The sequence below is a fragment of the Podarcis melisellensis genome (assembly GCF_964234715.1).
Source record: "Podarcis melisellensis genome assembly, chromosome: 5".
NCBI classification, from domain to species: Eukaryota; Metazoa; Chordata; class Lepidosauria; order Squamata; family Lacertidae; genus Podarcis; species Podarcis melisellensis.
The window spans coordinates 71,248,832-71,268,990 of NC_138537.1; the positions used below are offsets into that span (position 1 = coordinate 71,248,832).

The following is a 20,159-nucleotide window of genomic DNA, read 5'->3' on the forward strand; positions in this document are numbered from 1 at the left end:
GACATGTGGCTTATGGTTACATTTCTTTTAGTTCTGACTCTGTTTGATACCCTAATGCTTATAGGGCTTGTTTCTTGGACCAAATCAAGGTGCTGGTTTGGGCCTTTAAGCTTGCTATTCTGGAAACAGGGTATTTCATGTACTACCTTATCCCATATGAAATGACCCAATGTTAGGCAGAAGAGAGGATTTGGTCTTTACTATGGTTGCCAGTATGGTGTTTCCACAAATGAAACTACACTAATGGGAGAAGCTACAATTGGCGGACTTTCCTCTTTTGGGCTGCTTTTACAAGTCCAAGGCCTTATGTAGGGCCTGGCCATGGCACTTAACCCCTCCCCCCCTTCATTCATGGGATGAAGGTGCATCCTGCACATTTTTGTCAGGTGAGGCTTTTCTAGATATGCAAAAACTTTAAACAGCAGTGATAACTTACAGAATTCACTTTCACAAAATGTGATGACAGTCACCAGTTTAGGTGGCTTTAAAAGTGGATTAGGCAAATGAAAGAGGATAAGGCTATCATTTGTTACTAATAATGATGGCTATACTCCAGGAACAGATACATGTTAAATTCCAAATGCTGGAGATCATGAGTGCTGTGGTGCTTCCTATAGACATCTGATTGGCCACTCTGAGAACAAGACACTGGACAAGACAAGCTTTTTGCCTAATATTAGCTTTTTGCAAAGCAGTTTCCCTTAACAGAATGCACTTGCTATTTTCATGAGTATATACATTTTTATGCATACTTCACCTTGGTATATGCATCTTTGTACACGTTACTTTGGTGAAGAACTGCATTGCAAAATTCAGAGAAGTGTGAATTTTGAAGGATGGCTGTGTTTCATTTTGTAAATTGCTTTGGAAAGTATGAATTAGGTAAAAAAGGTAAAGGTACCCCTGACCATCAGGTCCAGTCATGACCGACTCTGGGGTTGCGTGCTCATCTCGCTCAAGAGGCCAGGAGCCGGTGCTTGTCCGCAGACAGCTTCTGGGTCACGTGGCCAGCGTGACTAAGCCGCTCCTGGCGAACCAGGGCAGCACATGGAAACGCCGTTTATGCCGTTTCCCGCCGGAGAGTGGTCCCTATTTATCTACTTGCACTGTGAGGTGCTTTCGAACTGCTAGGTTGACAGGAGCTGGGACCGAACAACGGGAGCTCACCCCGCTGCGGGGATTCGAACCGCCGACCTTCCGATCGGCAAGTCCTAGGCACTGTGGTTTAATCCACCTGAATTAGGTAGGTTTCCTTTAAATGCAAACTGAATCAAATTTCTCTCCTATCCCTACCAGAGGGTCCTTAGTGGTAGATGATGTCTTCTTTGTTTACCTCTATCTCTATCTTCCCACAGGGCAGTTGTTGGTAGATAGCCCTCTGTGGAGAACCCAAATAAAGTAGACTCCAAGGTTGTGTTTGCCTTTCTGCCTCTCTTTCTCTCCTGGAATTTTTCCACAAGGCAGTAGGTGGTAAAAGACCTGTGAAAGGGGAGAGAAAAGTCCAGGTGGTACAGCTCAGATATCTTCCTTTCTCTCCTGGAATCGTTCAACTTGTGGTAGATTTAGCTAGCAGTTGAAATGGTAAAGGCTTAAGAACATAGATTATATGACAAAAGGGCGGCGGGGGAGGGGGAAGGAATTATATTTTTTTGCTGAAGTTTAAATAACAACTTAATAGGTTTTCAAAAATATAAAAATATGCCATAAAAAGACAGTGTGGAATTCCTCACAAGTGCCACTGAGATCAAGGAGGTTCAAGTGATGAAGGATAAAACACATAAAAATGTAATCTAGGTCAAAGTAATGTAATTGCTGGTTTCAAAGTAAAAAAAGCTATAATTTTTGGTGAAGGTTGTAAAAGTCTCAGTTAAAGACAGGGCTCTGGAAATACCATTTTGTTTATTTGGTTTTTGAAAAATAGGAAGGCATAGTTTTTAAGAAATGGTAAACTATTACGTATGGTGGCATAGGTCAACTGAGCAGGACATTATGCTGACATTAGCTAGAACAGACATGCTGTTGCTTTAAATTGGCTTAGCTTCATTAAACTCTATAGAACTATAATATTTTATGCCAACTATTTTACAACAGCCAGGTTGCTGTTATGGGAGAATACACCATATTTTCCATTCCAAGAAAAACTGTAAAAATTTCACAGATAACAAGTCTCTTGCATTATAAACATCTTTCCTGCATAAGGGCAAATTAAAGAAAAAATATAGTCACAATTTTTTGGTGGTGCCTATAAAACATGATTTGTGTTTTATGTATTGTCTCAGTAACAAACAAGAGGCTAACAAATAACATTCCTAGCGTTGTGCTGACATCAACTGATGATGATGACGTGTGAGAAATATAAAATTAAGAGCTAACTGCAACTATAAAACATATCCTGCCAAGTATGCCTTCGCACTGTCTTGGCCTCCTAAGAGATTTGGTGGTTTTATGTGCACTTCTTTTTTACTTTGTGTTACAGCAAGGGTCGCCAATGTGCTGTTCTCCAGCTCATATGGACTACAGCTCCCATCATCCCTTACCATTGATCATGCTGGCAGGAGGTAACGGGAATAGTAGTACGTGACATTGGTGGGGGTTGAGTGGGAAAGTCACCAGTTGTTAGATTGGATTCATTATTCCAATATAGAGCTCTGTTTCCTTCTCGATAGAGAATGAAATTCCTACAGCAGGACTACCACCACAGCTGGGTGGAAATTTCAAATGCCTGTATCTATATCAAGATAGACAGACAGATAGATATTCTAGCTTGGCGAGGGGGACGGGACCCTGAAGCTGAATAGAGAAAACATGAAGCTGTTCTGTAAAAGTGAGTGAACAGAGAAGGCTGTTCCACTGTTAGTGCTCAAGGTGGGAGAAGTCTGAGGACTCTAAAGGGAAGTGTTGAAATTTCATAGTCATTCATTCCATCATATACAAAGGGGCAGAACCTGCTCTAGATGCCCGCACAAAGGAGAGCAATTAAGTAAAATGACTGTCAGGGTTGAGTTCTGTTTCTTACCAACATACTTCTGTTTGGAAGTGGGTGGAAGACAAAATACATCTTATGAGTCAGATGCAATATTCTGTGGGTTGCCACATGGTGCAGAAAAGAAAAAATAACAACAATAACATTGCAATCCCAGTGCAGTGGGTGAGAACCTTATGAATCCCTTCGCTGTCCTCTTTGAAATTCTGAGTCATTGCTTTGAGGCTGAGACTGGCATTTGACCAAATTGTAGGAGAGAAGAAAGGGGGGGGGACACCAATAATCTGGAAACAAAGACAGTTTTCTCTTGGCAAAACAAGGCATCTTTTATCCAGGTATGTTCCATGTAGACTAGAAGAATTATGTTCTTCATTTTTATTTTTTCATTATTTGTCCAAGACTTTGTATAGTATTGCTCTCTATAGCTTTAAGGAGTGCCCATCCCCCCCCTCGAGAAGTCCCTATGGCCCTGCTGTCACTTACCCTGAAATACACTGCAGTGCTTGTCAAGCTTTCTGTTTGCAGATGTATGATAAGCCAAGTAGTGAGCTATAATAGCTGCACTGAACTTCTAAACTTTGGGAGAATTGCCTAGACATTGGTTCAGCACTTGAACGGCAACTGTTTGTATTCTGAAATAGGTGAGTGTTGTAGCATTGCACCTTTAGAAATTTTTTGTCACAAATTACCATTCAGTTGAGTTCTGTGACTGAAACAGACTAGCTGTTTTTTTTTTAAGGCAAGTGAGAACATATAGTGCACACATGTACTAAGGAACTGTCACTCATTAGCTGAGTTGACAGTACTCCTGTTAAAGTTGCAAAAAACTTTAAACTCCTGAAATGTCAGTTTTGTTCATTCATTATACAGAAAGAAAAAACCAAAGTGGCTTTACACATTGCTTTGTACTAAAATTCTGTAGGTGTAGTTATTCCATCTAGTTTTGTTAAGAGAAAGATTTATTAGGAATTACAGCACCTAATAATAATCTTTCTGTCTCAAGTGCATACAAAAATATGCTCTTAAAATTTAAGATTTTGTATATTCTGTGCTAACTTCACCAAGAAGATTCAAATTCTGAAATCAATTATAGAAATTAGGTATTTCTGAATATAACCTACCTAATTTTGTACAGTTTATTGTACAGCTCTGGAGATCTAGTTAGCTAAGGAACCCAGAATTTATGTGCAAGAATAGTGGGATGATATTGACGAAATATTCAAAATACTGACTTCATATTTCATTTGTATGCACGCTTGGGAGTAAATCCCATTGAAATCAAGAATCATGTGTAGGTTCTGACTATATGAACATTGGCAAAATATGTGCCTGCCTATAGCACTTGTAATTTGCAGGGCATTGGAAGATGTCAAAAGGTACTCACTACTTTTGGAACATTATTGGAATTGGTTTATAAAGCAGAATCTCTCTGGGCCTGAGGTAACACAGATTAAAAACAATTGGGAGCTTTCCACTAATTGTATAGTCATTTTTACAGGTCTATATTTAATGAAGGAAGGAAACATAACACATGTTGCATCTCTTTGGTTTTTGTGTCAACTTCCAAGGCACTTTATGAAGCATTCAGTATTAAGACTTTATACTGTATGTTAAGTTATATCTTTTGTGTTGATTTATTGTTATGAAAAAGCTCGCATTTTATTGAGTTTTTACAGTTTTGCCTTTAATAAACTAACTGATGTTTTGACGTAATGTACTAGTAAAAAGGTAAAAAAATATACTAGTATAATTTTGCAACAATGATCTTGAGTAACGCATGTTTACTCAGAAATAAGCCCAACGTAGTTCAATAGCAGTTACTTCCTAGTAAGCATGCATAGAGTTGGACAATTACTATATTAATGTCTTTTGTGATAGGCTGACACAAATCCTTTCAAGGCTGTTCTACCCAAATAATTGTGTTTTATATGATGGCCCAGATATTGATTTTTTGGCTCCAGTTGGAAGAGCAGCCAACTGTGCTAAAGGCTCTGTTTGAGAAATAACACTCTGAAAGAGGTTAGTAAAGGCCATGTCAAATAAGTAATCGAGTAGGAGAATTAATTAAAGTCATACATGGCCATAACTCAGTGATGTTACCCAGCTTTTCTAGGTGTGGATTCACAATCAAATGATAAATAGTTCAATATCTTTGTCTAATGGTACAGGATGTTAACACGTATGAATCCATGTCCAGGAGAATCTGACAACAGATGTTCCTGTAGTTCAGCATATGAGAAATATATCACATAAGTGAAAGTCTGAAGTGCCATTTTTTGTTAACTGAAGAGGACTGAGCCATATGCTAGCATTTACCAGAAGTGATGCAACACTTGTCTACGTGACAAAAATAAATACACCAGCGGGATAAGGAGGCTGCCAGAATCAGGGTAGAAAATAATATTGTTGAGATAAGTGAATGAGAGATAAAAGCCATATCTATATATGCTAAACAGGATTTATCTCCAAATATCTCTGAGGTTGCAACATTATGGTTTATATGTCTTGTGATCCTGTCTGACATGAAGAATTATATTTCTGCATAAGTTTACTTGTTCACCTTATAATTATGTTCTTGCCTCCCATAGTAAGCTGGTTGGAAATAATGTCTGGTTGCAAGCTGGCATCATTTTAGTAATGTTGGTACTTATATGTGGAGGTATGACTATAGGCTGGTCCAAGCAAGCAAGAAACAGCAGCAGTACTGGGATGGGGGTCCCTACTAATGTGAATGGGGCCATAGAGGGACAACACAACAATAGGCATCTACAACTATTTCATAATAGTGTTGTTTGGATTATTTCATATATGCTTAGCTCTTTAGATACCATGATTGCTGACATAACTACATAATAAATTATTTTCCTTTTGCTCCCAGGGAAAAGATGTCAGCAGCCATGCCATACATGAAAATGAAAATTGATCCATGGAACCTGCAGATTCAGACACATACTGTGGAGAAGTTACTGGAACCCCTCATTATTCAGGTAAATTAGAAATAGGAAAAGTGTGTTATGGAACTAGGAAATGAAACTAGGAAAATTTTGAGATGGTTCATGTGATATTTTATGAGAGTTCAGAAAAATCAGTTGAGCAAAATATTGACTCAGGATAGCTATATATGCATTTTCCACTGCATAAAGTGTGAACTCATGCTTACCCAAAATAAGGATTATGAACTTAGTGTAAACCACAATTTGTGCACACAGTGAAGACATCTAGGGACACATTTGCCGACTTCTTCCTTTAACTATGGATTGCTATGACAACTCTCATTTTCCAGACTCATGAAAAAGAGGACATGTGGGCTAGAATATGTGAATGTTTGGGGAGGAGGCTGAACCTCCGCTTTTGGCCTGTTAGAAATCTCTTTCCCACTGAGAACAGTGCAAGGGCTTGGAGGTAGGCAATGACTCACTACAGACTAGGTTATAGGAGACCCAAACCTCCTCTTTGCAAAAATATTAAACTGGTCTGTGAACAAAAGGCAAGATAGAGGCTTGTGTGTAATTTGTGCTTTCCTCTGTGTATTTGTGACTTCAAGGAGACTTGTGCAATTTTAGGCCTAGACCAGGGGTCTGCAACCTTTAAGACAAAAAGAGCCACTTGGACCCGTTTCCGAAGGAAAAAAACTGGGAGCCGCAAAACTCGTCATTATAAAAATAACCTTTTTCGTCACTTTTTTATTATTTCTTTGTTTGACCCCTCAGAATTACTCCTCCTCATAGAAATAAACGTTAAATTAACAAGTTACCTTTTTGTGTGTGTGTGTTCTTCACTCCCCTTCAAAACAGTGACCAGTGTACATGCCCCTTACAATGTAGAGGGCGGGCGGGCGGGAAGGTGACGTCGGGACGGTGCGTGACTAACGCACGCACTGCTCCCATGCGACGTCACAGCCAGTACAGCACCCGCCACAGTGGGGAGTGTTGGGGCGCACAATGCGCCTCCTCCCCTCGCTAGTATCCGCCCCGGAGCCACAGCAAAGGTGTAAAGGAGCCACATGTGGCTCCGGAGCTGCGGGTTGCTGACCCCTGGCATAGACTTTGTCAGAGAGTATGCTTTGCAAATGTTTCAGAACTATTGCCAGAGTTACGTTTTGAAGTTGACAGGCTCTGGTTTTGGTGTTGGGGATGCATAAAGTGACTTCTGCTGAACTATAGTAATTTAGGTTTAGCAGCTAAGCTGAATCTCTTCTGTTTTGATACCTCTCTTTTCATAAATCTTTAGCCTTCTTACATATTCCTTAGTACTCACATAAAAGCTTGATTTTTCCTGAACCTAAAACTTCCCACTGGCATATAGGTAAACCAGTAAGCTAGTTTACACAGATGCCTACCTTCTGATATATTTCCATAATTTCATTCCATTTATTCCATGTGATAACTTTCACAATGGCCTCTACTTGCAGTAAATTATTTCAATTGACTGCACGTTTCCCCTGGTAATTGCATTTTCTATTATTGTAACTATATCATATGCCCTTCATCATTTTCTAAATTCTCACTTAGCCAATTCATGAATATTCTCTCTCTCTCTCTCTCTCTCTCTCTCTCTCTCTCTCTCTCTCTCTCTCTCTCTCTCTCCCTGAGTTGTTTTAGCTTTGTTGTCTGAACTTCACTTTTTTGTGGTTCTGTGAATGTGATCCAATTTTCTAATCCAGTTTTCTAGATCCAATCTGTATAATCCCCATTCCTTGTTTATTTGTAGGTAAAGATTAATTTTGGAACAGTTTCTCTCATTTCCTTTTTTACAAGCAGAAAATAAAGTTACAGTATGAAACTAAAGTATAAAGACTATAGAAACTGAACACTAAACTGCTGCCCATTTTATTTGTCTTATTCATCAGTGAGATAAAAGTTTACTTGGTGCTATTGGTGTATAAATGGCTCAGGCGGATAAATAAACTATTAGGTTTGAAGTGACCACTTTGCTTCTTTTGCACTACCCTTTAACCTAGCCATTTTGAGTCAGAGATTAATACTGTTAGGAGAACTCTCTCCTACTGTTGATTTATGTCTCCATTCCATGCAGGTCAACTTGATAATCCAAAAATTCTTGGTGGATTTGTTTTATGGAAGTTTACTTTCTTTTTCTTTTCCCCAAACTCTGAGCTGTACTTAGTTCTAGTATGACAGGCACTTTTAGCCAGAGTTTTCTGTGTGTTCCCCCTAGTTTGTTTTAAATTTTTAAACCCTGATGAATTTGTTGCAAGTTATTTTTCCCTAAACCTAATACTAGTGAATGAGGCATATTTCTCTCAACATCCCTTGTGTTTACAGACAGATGTATGTGGCCAGCAGGCTGTCTCACTTCTTCTCTTATACTGGGAGTTCTCATACTATGTGTTTTCTCTTGCCCTGAAAGATTGTCTTTGTGTAGAAAGAGGCAGCAGCCAGGCAGGGAACATGTTTGCAGGGATGAATGTTGGTTGTCCTGTCCTTTTCAGTTTTGATGAAAAAATGCCTCCAGAAACTATAGGGAAATGAAAACTACTCTTACAACTCCCATGGATGTTTGAGTGCCCCAAACCAGAAGGCTGGATCTGCTGCAAACACTGGGCCATCCAGTAATCTTCAAAGGACTCTGGAGAAGTGGCACCAGGGGGGGGGGCAGAGCTGGAAGAAGAGGTGAGGGGGGCAAGTAGTCCTCCTCCCTACCCCCTTAGCCCCAGCCGCCTTCTTGGTTTGCCGCCTGCCTCATTCACGGAAGGGCTGGCTGCGGTGGCGCGAAATGGGCTTCCTCCCCGTCCAGAGAAAGAGGGCGCTGCACTTAACTTCCCGCGGCTGCTGCCACTGCTGCTGCTTCTTGTGAAGTGGGCAGGCAGAGTGAGCTTGTCCGTTCCACTCTCTGGCCTACAGGAGCACCATGGTGGTGGCAGTGGTGGGAGGAAGAGGCCGAGTGGTAGCGGCTCTGCCAATCAAACACCACACCTGGTTTACCTCAGCACGGTGCGGGGACATCTCTCTGCCAGTCAAATGCCGCTGAGGTAAACCAGGTGCGGCATGTGATTTGCAGAGACGTGTCTGCACTGCGCTGAGGTAAACCAGGCACGGTGTTTGATTGGCAGAGCCGCCACCGCTTAGCCTCTTCCTCCCGTCGCCATCGCCAGGAGTCTCGGCTTCGCGGCGGTTCTTAAATGGCCGGGCAGGCTGGATTTAGGACCCAGACTGGCCTGATGCGGCCTGGGGACCATAGTTTGCTGACCCCTGCTTTAAAGCGTCCACAAACCTTACCAAACAGTAGGTTCACACTTGTGTAACTGTTATACAGTCATAGACACATGTCACATGTTTAATGTTACTAAGTAACTGGGCTTAGATAGTAAAATTTGAATTAAAAAAATGGCAGGAGGATAAGGCCCCTCTAGAATATGAGGCCCTCAGCTGCAGCCTGCTCAGCCTATATGTAAATCTGGCACTGTAGCCACTAAGAATGTTTAGTCCTCATTGGACTCTGTATGCTTATATGTAATATGCCATGCCTAGCTATCAATGTAAATCAGACAAACTTACACTGAAGCAGCTTAAATAAAGGAACTAAAGAAAGTGAAGGAGGTTTTTCAAGGGAGGCAACACTTTTATTGTCAACGTTTTGTACAAGTTTGTATAGAGCCCAGAAAAATGATACTTGGGCACTGTCAGGGAAGAGTTAGAGTTAGAAGTTTCCAGTTTCCCAGAGGGAGAATGTTTTCCCCAAGGGGGGGGGAAGGAGAGCAGTGAATCTAACAGAAGAAAGCAAGAGGAACAACAGGGAGGGACCAGCTGTTCACAGGAAAGGCAAGGGTTAAGTTCTAGCTCAGATTCGGAGGAGGGGAGATACAAGCCAGCTCTAGCCAGGAGGCTAGAAAAAAGAGCGGGAAAGCGAAGGGAAGGGCGCCTTCGCCATTTTGAGAGTGGCTGGTCACGGAGAAGCAGAGCTCAGAAGGTATCTGAAAGAAGTGACTCTGAGGAAGAATAGTTAAAGATAAGGATCGTTTAAAAGTTTGTTTGTTAATGCACAATAAAAAGTTATAAAAGAACAAGAAGCGTTTGTGTGGTGATCTGAAGAGGACAACGACCAGTCCTGACAGGCACTATCCTGGAAATAGCTTTAATATTGAAAAGCAACTTTCGCTCTCTCTCTCTCTGAAAAGCTTATATAAGCAAAGCAAACACTATGATTATATGATGTCTGTTTTAACACCACTGTTATATCTCTACATATTTTGCCTTTGTGTGACGAATCACTACAACAGCTTGAAAAGCTAGAGGCTGCTTTTGGGGCAATTAATGGGACTATTTGTTGTGTGTGCTTCATTCTGAGTTTATTTCTTCATACACCATGTGTTGGATATGCTAGTGGTGTGTGCACAAATCATGGATTATGAATTTGATATAAAAATTCCCTTAGAGCTTCATTAGTCAGTTATCTGGGATCATTATTTTCTTAATATATGCTGAAAAATGTAACTGCTTAATTTCAGAGCTGAAAGTACTAAAATGTCTTTTATGTTTTTAGGTTACCACATTAGTGAATTGCCCTCAAAACCCTTCTAATAAGAAAAAAGGATGCTCCAAACGAGCCCGTGTTATCCTTGCTTCTGTGGAAGAAGCCACTTGGAACTTATTGGACAAAGGGGAAAAAATTGCTAAAGAGGCTCCTGTGCTAATGGAGGAACTTAATGCTGCGCTTCGTGATGTTCGCAAAGAAAGTAAGTCTGTCATTGCTATAACAATAACACACCTATTTCAAAGATCAGCTGCATTTTTAAAAAAAGTGCATTTGACTCTAATCTATTAATTTTTTTATTATGATGCTTAAAATTGCAACAATCCCCATAGTTTGGAATAATAGGCACATGCCCATTCTTAAAGTTATTAAATCATTCTATCATTTCCTTCTCTTCTCAATCTCACTAGAGTTACTGGAAATCAACCCTTTCCCTGTGAAATGGAAGACAAGTGTTCTCTAAGGAGATTCATGGGCATCTTTGTGTCTGAGAGATGCATTAGCTGGAACTGATTCATTTTTGTGTTCAGAGAGCATATCAATTGCAGGGAACTCTGGATGGATCACTGGTAACATGCTGAAAAAAGTTGTTTGATTCCTATGAGTTTATATATTGTCCTCAACTTCATAGTGGTGGTGATTGCAAAGTGGCACCATCAGAAGGTTGATTTCAGTTTCTTCATGTACATATGTTCAGCAGTTCACTACACAAATACAAGGCACTGGAGAAGGTGAGGCTGAAACCTTGGGGTTAGATAAGTACATTGCAACATGGTGTGATGCTTGCTGTCCATCCACTTTCCACTGTCCAATATATGAATAACTTACAGGCTTGTTATTATGCATATTATAAATGTTTTTAAGAATTCTTTCAAATTGATTGGAAGAAAATACAGTGTGACTTGAACTGAAAAGATTACCTGTCAGCCATAATCATACAATGTTCTAGTGAGGATCACTCGTTTTAGTCTACCTATCCATCTCAGTATAACATAACTTACAATTTTGTATTGACAGGCAACTTCAATTTTCACTTTGCAATTGACATTAGATAAGTTCTTGAGATAACTGCCAAAATAAAATATTCATGAAGCCAATTACTTACATACAGTGGTGCCTCGCAAGACGAAATTAATTCGTTCCGCAAGTCTCTTCGTCTTGCGGTTTTTTCGTCTTGCGATGCACGGTTTCCCATAGGAATGCATTGAAAATCAATTAATGCGTTCCTAGGGAAACCGCCTTCAGACCAGGTCCGGGGACAGTCTGTCCCCCGACCTCTTCTGAAGGCTGGGCGGGGGGGACAAGGGCTTTTCTTCCCACTGCCAGCCTTCAGAAGGCTGTTCTGAAGGCTGGCGGTGGGAAGAAAAGCCCTTCTTCCCACCTCCCGCCCCGCAAGCTCCGGGGACAGGAGGGCTTTGCTGCCGACCGCCAGCATTTTAAAAGCCCCTGCTGTCCCGGGGCGATTTTAAAATGCTGGCGGGCGGGAGCGAAGTCTCCGCTGCCCCGAGGAGATTTTAAAATGCTGGGGGTCGGCAGCGAACGCTTCGCTCCCGCCCGCCAGCATTTTAAGATCGCCCGGGGCAGCGGAGAAGTCTCCGCTGTCCCGGGAAGGCAGGCGGGGGGAGCAAAGACTTTTGCCCCCGCCTGCCTTCAGAAGAGGTCCAGGACCTCGTTCCGATGCCTGGCGGCGGGGGGAGAGGTTCCCGCCCCACCGCCCGGCATCGGGGCATCGTTCCCTGGAGAGCTGCTGCCAGTCAGTGTAGGCAGTACTGAGCTAGATGGACTGATGGTTTGACTTGGGAAAAGGCACCTTTCCAGTAAATGTCCTTATTTATTTTCTTCATTTACTACATTTATACTCCTCCATTTCCCCCAAGGTGTCCAAGGCAGTAAACACGCTTTTCATTTCATCTTTGTAAAAACTTTGCAAGGTAGGCAAGGCTGAGAGAACAGCTGGTCCAAGGTCGTGCAATGAGCTTCTTGGCTGAGTGGGGATTTGAATCTGGGTCTCTGGTCCTAGCCCAACATTCTTAACTGCTATACTTCCCTGGCTCTCTTATTTGCTTAATCCTAATTTTTTCCATAAAGGAGAATCCTCTGCCCCCCACTCCCATGCATTATATAGGACAACCTCTTCCACAGTGCCAGTTTAACCGGGGACACATGACCTGAGGAAATGAAATACTACTTTTATAGAGGGATAACTTAACCAGAGTTGGATCACTGGCCTACCTAGCTCCATAGTGTCTACACTGACTGACAACAGCCCTCTGGGATTTTTACATGGTCCTATCTCAGCACACCTGGAGATGCCAGGGACTGAACCAGGGATCTTCCGCATGTCAAGCAGATGTTCAGCCGCTGACACCGGTTCTAGACCACACAAAGCACGTGGCTTCCTCTAAAGTATCCTGGGAACTGTAGCTCTGTGAGTGGGAAGCTACAGTTTCCAGGATTCTCTGGGGGAAATCATGTGCTTTAAATGTGTGTTGAATGTGTGATGTGGGAAATGGGGGTGTGGCGGGCGGAGGGATCTTTGTACCCCAACCGCTGGATATGCTTTATTTTATTTTAATTAGGAATTTAAACAAACATATTATCTGAAAATATATCATCCTTAATTCCCCCCATTTTTCTCCCTCCCCCCACCCTCCCATGAAGACCCCCCCGACTTCCCTCAGTTCCAATCTCTAATTTCTCTATGGATGCTATTCTCTGCATGTTACAAAGTTGTATAAATCCTTAAGTTATCTAACTGATTATTGTCAATAAAAAGTTTGTGAGTCCTGCCAAGGAGTCCAATTTACTTTGTTGCGTCTTTAAATACTTTGTAAAAGGTTCCCATTCATCTTTGAAGTCACAGTTGTCCTTGTCCCGTAGCTTATGTGTCAATTTTGCCAGTTCTGATAAGTTTCTCTTGCCATGATTCTTTAGTCGGGATTTCCTCAGTCTTCCATCCTTGCACTATTAAGACTCTCACGGCCATTGTCGCGTACCAGCGCTGGATATGCTTAAGACGGCCCTGCACCTGACCTTACTATGCCTCTGGTTATTGCCCTGTGCATCACGGGAATCCTGGGCCTACCTCATGCCACCCCGCCAGCCAAAAGGTCGACAACTCTGGGAAACGGGGTGGGGTGGGGGGCGCCGGAGGGATCTTTGTACCACAGCGCTGGACATGCTTAAGGCGGCCCTGATCTTTCTGACAAGCAGAGCTGTTTGACAGTGGCACAGTCTCCCTCGGGCAGTGGTAGAATCCTTGGACTTCCTTGGAGGTTTTTAAACAGAGGTTGGATGGCCATTTGCTGAGGATGCTTTAGTTCAGATTCCTGAATTGCAGTGGATTGAAGTAGATGACCCTCAGTGTCCCTTCTAACTCTACAACACTGTTTATATGACAGCTTTTCACCATCACTGGGTGCTTGCACTAGAGCTGGCTGCAGTAACAATCTGGAGCTCATTTCCCTACTCAATAGGCACTGTAATAGCTAAAGTGGATGTAATGAAACTGATCCCTGGATGATTTCTTGTGCATCTGTTTTCTGCCATGTAAATATACAGTAATGGTAAATAACACCTAGCTGTAGAAGTTATTTGTGCCTTAATGAACAAAGAGATTTTCAACTTTGTCAGTTTTTCTAATTTTTTTAATCATTTATTTAAAATTTATTTAGCCTTTATGTGCTTGGTGCTATAAAATATCTTTGAGGTGCCAGAATAACCAATAATGCTGGGTGGGCAGGTTCATAAATGAACAGTAAATATGGGTGGTGGAGAGAAAAGCTTGTTGATAGCAAATGATACAGACTGGTAGTTACTACATTCAATTCTCCCATTTCTGCAACATATTCTGTTTTGTATAAGAACTTGTTTAAGGTAGGGCTCATCCACACCTCAGCTTGCCCCACCACTTTCCCCTGGGAAAATCTGCATTTTAGCATTGAATTAGAGCAAACGGCAATAATGTTTTATGTGGATTGACTTTGTTATGATTTAGCACTAAAAAGCAGGTTTTCTGAGCAAAAGTGGCGGGGCAAAGGCAAAACTGCTCTGACCCATGTTTTCGGTGTAGAAGTGTAGATGAGCCCTTGGTTTGGAGGACCAGTGTCACATGTTGTATGGGGACATTGTCCTACCCCTCCTTTCTCAGCCTTTTTTCTATCTTCAAAAATAGCTTTGGTGAACAATCAACATGCCTATGTGCATTGTTCATCTTCATACTTTATTAATTTGGCACTGACCCTGTGGGATGTCCTCCCCCTTGTCATCTGTGAGGTACCAACTATGGAATATTTCAAACGTCTTTTAAAAAATTGTTTGTTTACTCAGGTTTTCCCTGATAGTGAAACATTTTTTTCAGATTGCACTGCTCACTGTTGTATTTTTATATTTTGGTAATATGTCTCTTTTATATTTTAGTTGTGTTTTTATTATTGTACATTTTCTCATAAACCACTAAGAGTTTTTCTTTAAAATGTTAAGTAAATTAAATTGACCTCCTGGCAGAAATTAATCCCCTGAGCTGACAACTTCATCATCTTGTTGCAAGGTCTCCCCACTTTGGCCAGCATGCTGCTTCAAAACATATATCAGAATGGCCTTAGGTCTGTGACTGCAATTGCACAAATTCAGAGGACAGAACAATCATATTAGCACAATCATGTTGAATTCCACCCATGGTGTGTTACTCCCTTTCTCTTACCTTTTCTCCTCCCACCTCATCTGCATTTTTAATTTTCAGTCTCTTATAAGCATTTGCAAGCCTTGGGATAACCCAATTATGCTGATACCTCTCTCTTCTGCATTAGCGGTGGAGATTTTAGCACAGGAACACATGAATCAGTATTTGAAGGAACAAGTGAGGCCCTGTACCAAAATATCACAGTGTGGAGTGCTTCGGTTCAGGGTTTCAACCAGTATGTTCTATCCAATACCCTTTATTTTTTCATTCTCCACCTCCCCTCCCTAGATTTTATCAACATTCTGTGCCCACCGACCACGCTCATGTCTCATTGGTCTCGTCCTCATCAATTTAAAATTTGGGCGGATGGCATGGGCATGTTTGTGCTCAGTGCCAGCTCCAATTAAATTCTTGGGTGCTTCCAGTGTTCTATTGACAGGTCTTCATCCCATCCTTGGGGAGATTTAAAAATAGTTTCTTAGTATGAACCAGGAAGAGATCTTTCCAGATGAATAAGATTATTTCTTCCCTTTTTTTTTGTATGTGTCTCCTCCTCTAGCCATTCTTCCAACTATTTGTCAGATTCCCCAGTTTCTGTGCCAATCCCTTTGCAGACAGTAACCACGCCACTCCATTTTATTCCATTCCCCTTCCTGCTCTTTTGTCAGGTTTCTCCCTTCCCCTTACACACGCAACATTTTGTGCCATTGAGTTATTATGGGGTTGTTCCCCACTTCATCACACTTCCCCTCCCCCGTTTAAAAACTACAAATAATATATACTTCACTTTATATAGTTAATACAAAACTCATTTTCTACTCATCACAAGGATTCATTTTTTAAAAGGTTGTGTAGCATTTTGGACTCTATGTCATAGTGAAATTTACAAAATTTACTTTTTCATAGATCCATTAGCATTCATTTCCCTTGCGTTCTCAAAAGCCAAGTAATCTTAGACCACAAAGTACCCTTTTTTCAAATACTAGTCTTATACACCACAAGTGTCTTAGAAAAAGTGGAACATCCTGTTTGTCCTTGTGGGAGCATGGCAGCCATTTCACCCTGAGATTTGGTCTTGAAAACAGCATTTTTAATGGCCCTAATTTGGCCTAAACTTGTCCTATACTGTACTGCTCGTTATCTTTGGAGTTCGCTTCTAAGATCTGGCTATATGAAACCCTTAGTGCAGTTCCAATCACCCCTGACCACTGGTCCTGCTAGCTAGGGACGATGGGAGTGTTAGTCCAAAAACAGCTGGAGACCCAGGTTTAGGAGACCCTGCTCCTAGTGCCTTTGCCTTACTTAGAGATGACAAATTAGAAAGTGAAATATTTATGCTTCTGTCAGGGCTGCCTCTAGGTCCCAGCTCACAGAGGACCAATGCTAGTCAGTAGTAACGTACAAAAGTCTTTATTGACGATTAGTTTCCATTTCCAAACCGCAGCGTGCAGCTCTACGTCTAGAAGCTAGACCGGCGAAGCTCCATCTGAGTCTCCGCCCCCTGTACACCAGTTTAAGACTCTAGCCTTGCTCCACCTCTTCCGCTGCTCTTTCCTCCTCTGGGTCCTTCTGCCCCCTGGGGTTTCCTCCTTTCTGGACTCTTCTGACGCTGACCCCCCTGATTCTTGCCCCTCCTTTCGGCGGGCTTTAGGACCTGGCTCCCTATCCGGGCTATCTGCTGTGCCGCTCGCCTGTACATTTGAACTTGGCGCGCGCGCCCAGCCGGCAACCTTCCTCTCGACCGTTTCCCCGCTCTCCGATGGAGGCGTGGTCAATCCTGACGCATCTCCTCTCGCTGGTGGTGGGAACACTGGTCCCGATGCCTGGGACTCCTCCCCCCCACTGCGCTCTGGTGGGGAAGCTGGTCCTGATTTCCAACTGCTGCTCTGGGAGTCCCCGCTGGCCCCTTCCTTCTGGGGTGTCCCCCTTGGCACCTCCCTTGCCCTGGCCATCGGCGCTCCCTTCTGCGAGTCTTCCGATTCGCTGGACAGACTCCAGGAATCCCTCGGGCCACTGTCACCCCCTACACTGCCCTCGGATTCCTCCCCCTCGCTCTCCATTTCCTCCCTCTCCTGTGCCTCTGCTCCTGAGCCCCTGACAGCTTCTATGAATGAAATACTTCTTTACAGCCTTACAAAAGTTTATTAACAGGACTTTATGTGTTCTTTATAAATTCAAACCCCATTCTTTTGACATATGAAATCCTGTGTGTGGTATGACTCAAAAGCAGGTGGGAAGAAAAAGACTTGTAACAGAAAAAAGGAACTATTTCTGTAGTGGGAGTTTTCAAACTGTTAATATCAAACTATAATTTAATTAACAGCATGTTAGTGAGGCTGATATTTAATTATTGTAAAACCAGGACAACAATGTAACATATTCCTAGGATAATCATTTGTGCATTTCATCCCTTTCCCTCCTCCCCCAGACAGAAGTGGTTCAGACATAGCTCAAATGCTTGATATCTATTCCCATTACTTACAGCCTATATATGGTATTGAAGGCAACAGCTGCAGCTTGTATTATTTCCGTCTATTGCCTTGTCAGTGTTGCATGCAGTTAGTTGCTATCATATCTCAAGTGTACGCCTAGATAAACTTTAGCTCACAAATACCACAATCACTATGAAACAAATATAGGTTGCTTCAGATACTGTTTGTTCTCAAGCCAAAAGGAAATCGGAAGATATGGATTTGACGTTCTTAATTTGCTGATGTAATTTTCTCATATCAGGAAACAATATATAAGGAAATACTCACTGAATCTAATTGTAGAATCCAATTCTTTCATACTATTTTGTGGGACGCTGCTTCCCGATTTATGATGATGCTTGTCTTTGTATCCTGCAGCCCCATCCTATTGGCTCCCCTTGCTTCTGCAATGGAAATGCTAGCAGAAGCTAAGGGACTCTGGAACTTATAGTTGCTTAGAGAGCATGTTACACAGAGATGTATAATTCTCTTTAGTTCTCAAGCTACAAGTCTTAGTTTCTTGTACAAATTCCCTTGCTATCTGTTTTAGAGAAGAACCTGGGCCAGCAGTTTGATGACTGAAATGCTGCATGTTTGCCACTGCATGCTGCTTCTATTTGCCTTTAGTAAATATCAAAAGGTTGTACAAATTGTGAGCACATGTTAAAGATAGTTTTGGTAGTCAGTGGTCAGCAATAGCAATTTTAGGACAAATCTGCCTGTTCTCTTTTGGGATTAATTGGTACTTGGTATCATTTACTGTTTGCCTAAATCAAATTTGTAAAAGACTTTAAAATAATTATTTTAATTCATTAAGTTTATTATTGTTTGCACAGATGAGTTATCAGCCAACCACACCATTGATGCATGTTTAAATATTCTACAAATTAAATATTAGAATTAGAATTGCTAATCACCCACTTTAGTAATCAACACTTGAGACCTGTTGTGATTGGCTCAGCCAGATACAAAATCTCATAATCTCTAAACTGTATCTCTCTTTCAGATATAATCAAATAACTGCCTCTCCAAAGCAAAGCCCCCTCTCCATTTGTGACTGAGGGCCAAACTAGATAAAGTGCTAATTGCATGAATGCAATTAATGTACATGTTTTTTGTTATGTAAGTAGGCACAGGGAAACTATTTATGTGACAAAAATATGCCCATAACATGCAGTAAAATGCATAGGTTTAGGAAGGGGGAGTCTAGTTCTTTATGTCTGCTTCTCTCCCAACGCCTTTCTTTTTGCATTTTGTCGTTGGTGTTTTGAGGGAAGGTTTGATCACTGCCAATGGGAGACTCCCTTGAAATGCAAATAGCAGCTGCATAGAGTAGTGTGTTTATTTGTTTTTTCTGTGAGAGAAACTTCCACAGTCCTGAGTTTGAACAGACTTGTAGGTGGCTTTGCATATAGCAACAAAAAAGGCTTGTATTGTTTGTTCCAATAATTACAACAGTAGGGAAGGACAACAGGCTAAAGGTATAACCTTGTATCAAAAATAACAGCTTGTGACATACATTTTCTCCTTTTTTATCATGCCAAAGTGGTTCAAGGTGAAGTGAAAGAACAATGCAGACCAAATACTTCAGGGCAATATGCTACAGAAATAGTAAAAGCAGGTTGAGGGTGTTTTAAACTAAGTGTACAGCTATATAAGTCAAATTTAAGGTCATGCGTAATGGTCAAATCTCCCCTAGAAACTTCAGCTAGTGAACATTATTGCTAATGTTGCTTTGGAAAATTAGAGCTGGCAACCTGAGGGTTTCAGAGTGGGTGACTATTCCTGGCAGAAGGAGCAAGCTTTTATAACTCTTTGTGGGAGGAGAAAGGAATGCCCATTGCTTTCAGCCTAGCTTTCTCAGAGTGGCAGCTAAAAGCAGATGTCTAGAGGGAAGGGGAGGTGAAGGCCAGAACAAGTAAGGGAGGATATAGGTTGAAGGCTTAAATTCCAGGCACTGAATTCCACTGAAAGTTTGAACGGCCAACAGCAGCCCCTCTGCAGCAATGCCTAGATAATGACCTTTAAAGTTACGTTTAGTTCACTTTTTTTTTTAAAAAAAGCTTAACTATCATGGCACAGCAGTGGCAGCACAAGCACCCTTCTGTGCCAGCTTGCCCAGAACGTGTTTGTCTGAGGAAAGATCCCTGGATTTTCCTCAGAGTGAGTCTGGAAGACCGCCAGCACTGCTTCAACATTTACAGTGGCAAAACAGCAGTTAGTCAGTAATTGGAGCAACGGAGGGGCAGATGAACAGGGGCCACAGCAGTGGAAGAGAGGAGAAAGGCAGGGGATGACTTTGAGGATGATGCAGCAACTGGGTGGGTGGGTGGGTGGGTCATTGAGGCAAGTGAGCATGGGGCCTGGGCCACCTCTGCTGCCTATGGTAATTGTCTCACTCTGCCTCATGGTAGTATCACTCCTGATAATCAGATTTCTCTCTAGATCCAGTTGTAGGAAGACTTGTATCACATTAAACAAAGTATAATTTTTGGTATAAGAAAATATCAAAGTTTGACCAGGCAATAGGTTA

General features: G+C 41.8%; 1 protein-coding gene across 13 annotated transcripts in view; it reads left to right on the plus strand.

Moving 5' to 3' along the window:
- The first annotated feature begins 77 nt into the window (after positions 1 to 77).
- Positions 78 to 20,159, plus strand: part of CTNNA3 (catenin alpha 3) — a 564,841-nt gene continuing 544,759 nt past the window's right edge. For 9 of the 13 annotated variants that reach the window (XR_014168802.1, XR_014168803.1, XM_081913572.1 and 6 more), the window contains exons 1-3: positions 3,489 to 3,624; positions 5,862 to 5,970; positions 10,484 to 10,676. Coding sequence is in view for 11 of the 13 variants with exons in the window: in XM_081913572.1 (XP_081769698.1) it covers positions 5,869 to 5,970; positions 10,484 to 10,676 (295 nt within the window). In the remaining 2 variants the exon portion in view is untranslated. Of the gene's footprint in view, positions 387 to 3,285; positions 3,319 to 3,488; positions 3,625 to 5,861; positions 5,971 to 9,114; positions 9,226 to 10,483; positions 10,677 to 20,159 lie in introns of those variants that run through there. The other 4 variants (XM_081913569.1, XM_081913570.1, XM_081913564.1 and 1 more) reach the window with 4 other exon arrangements.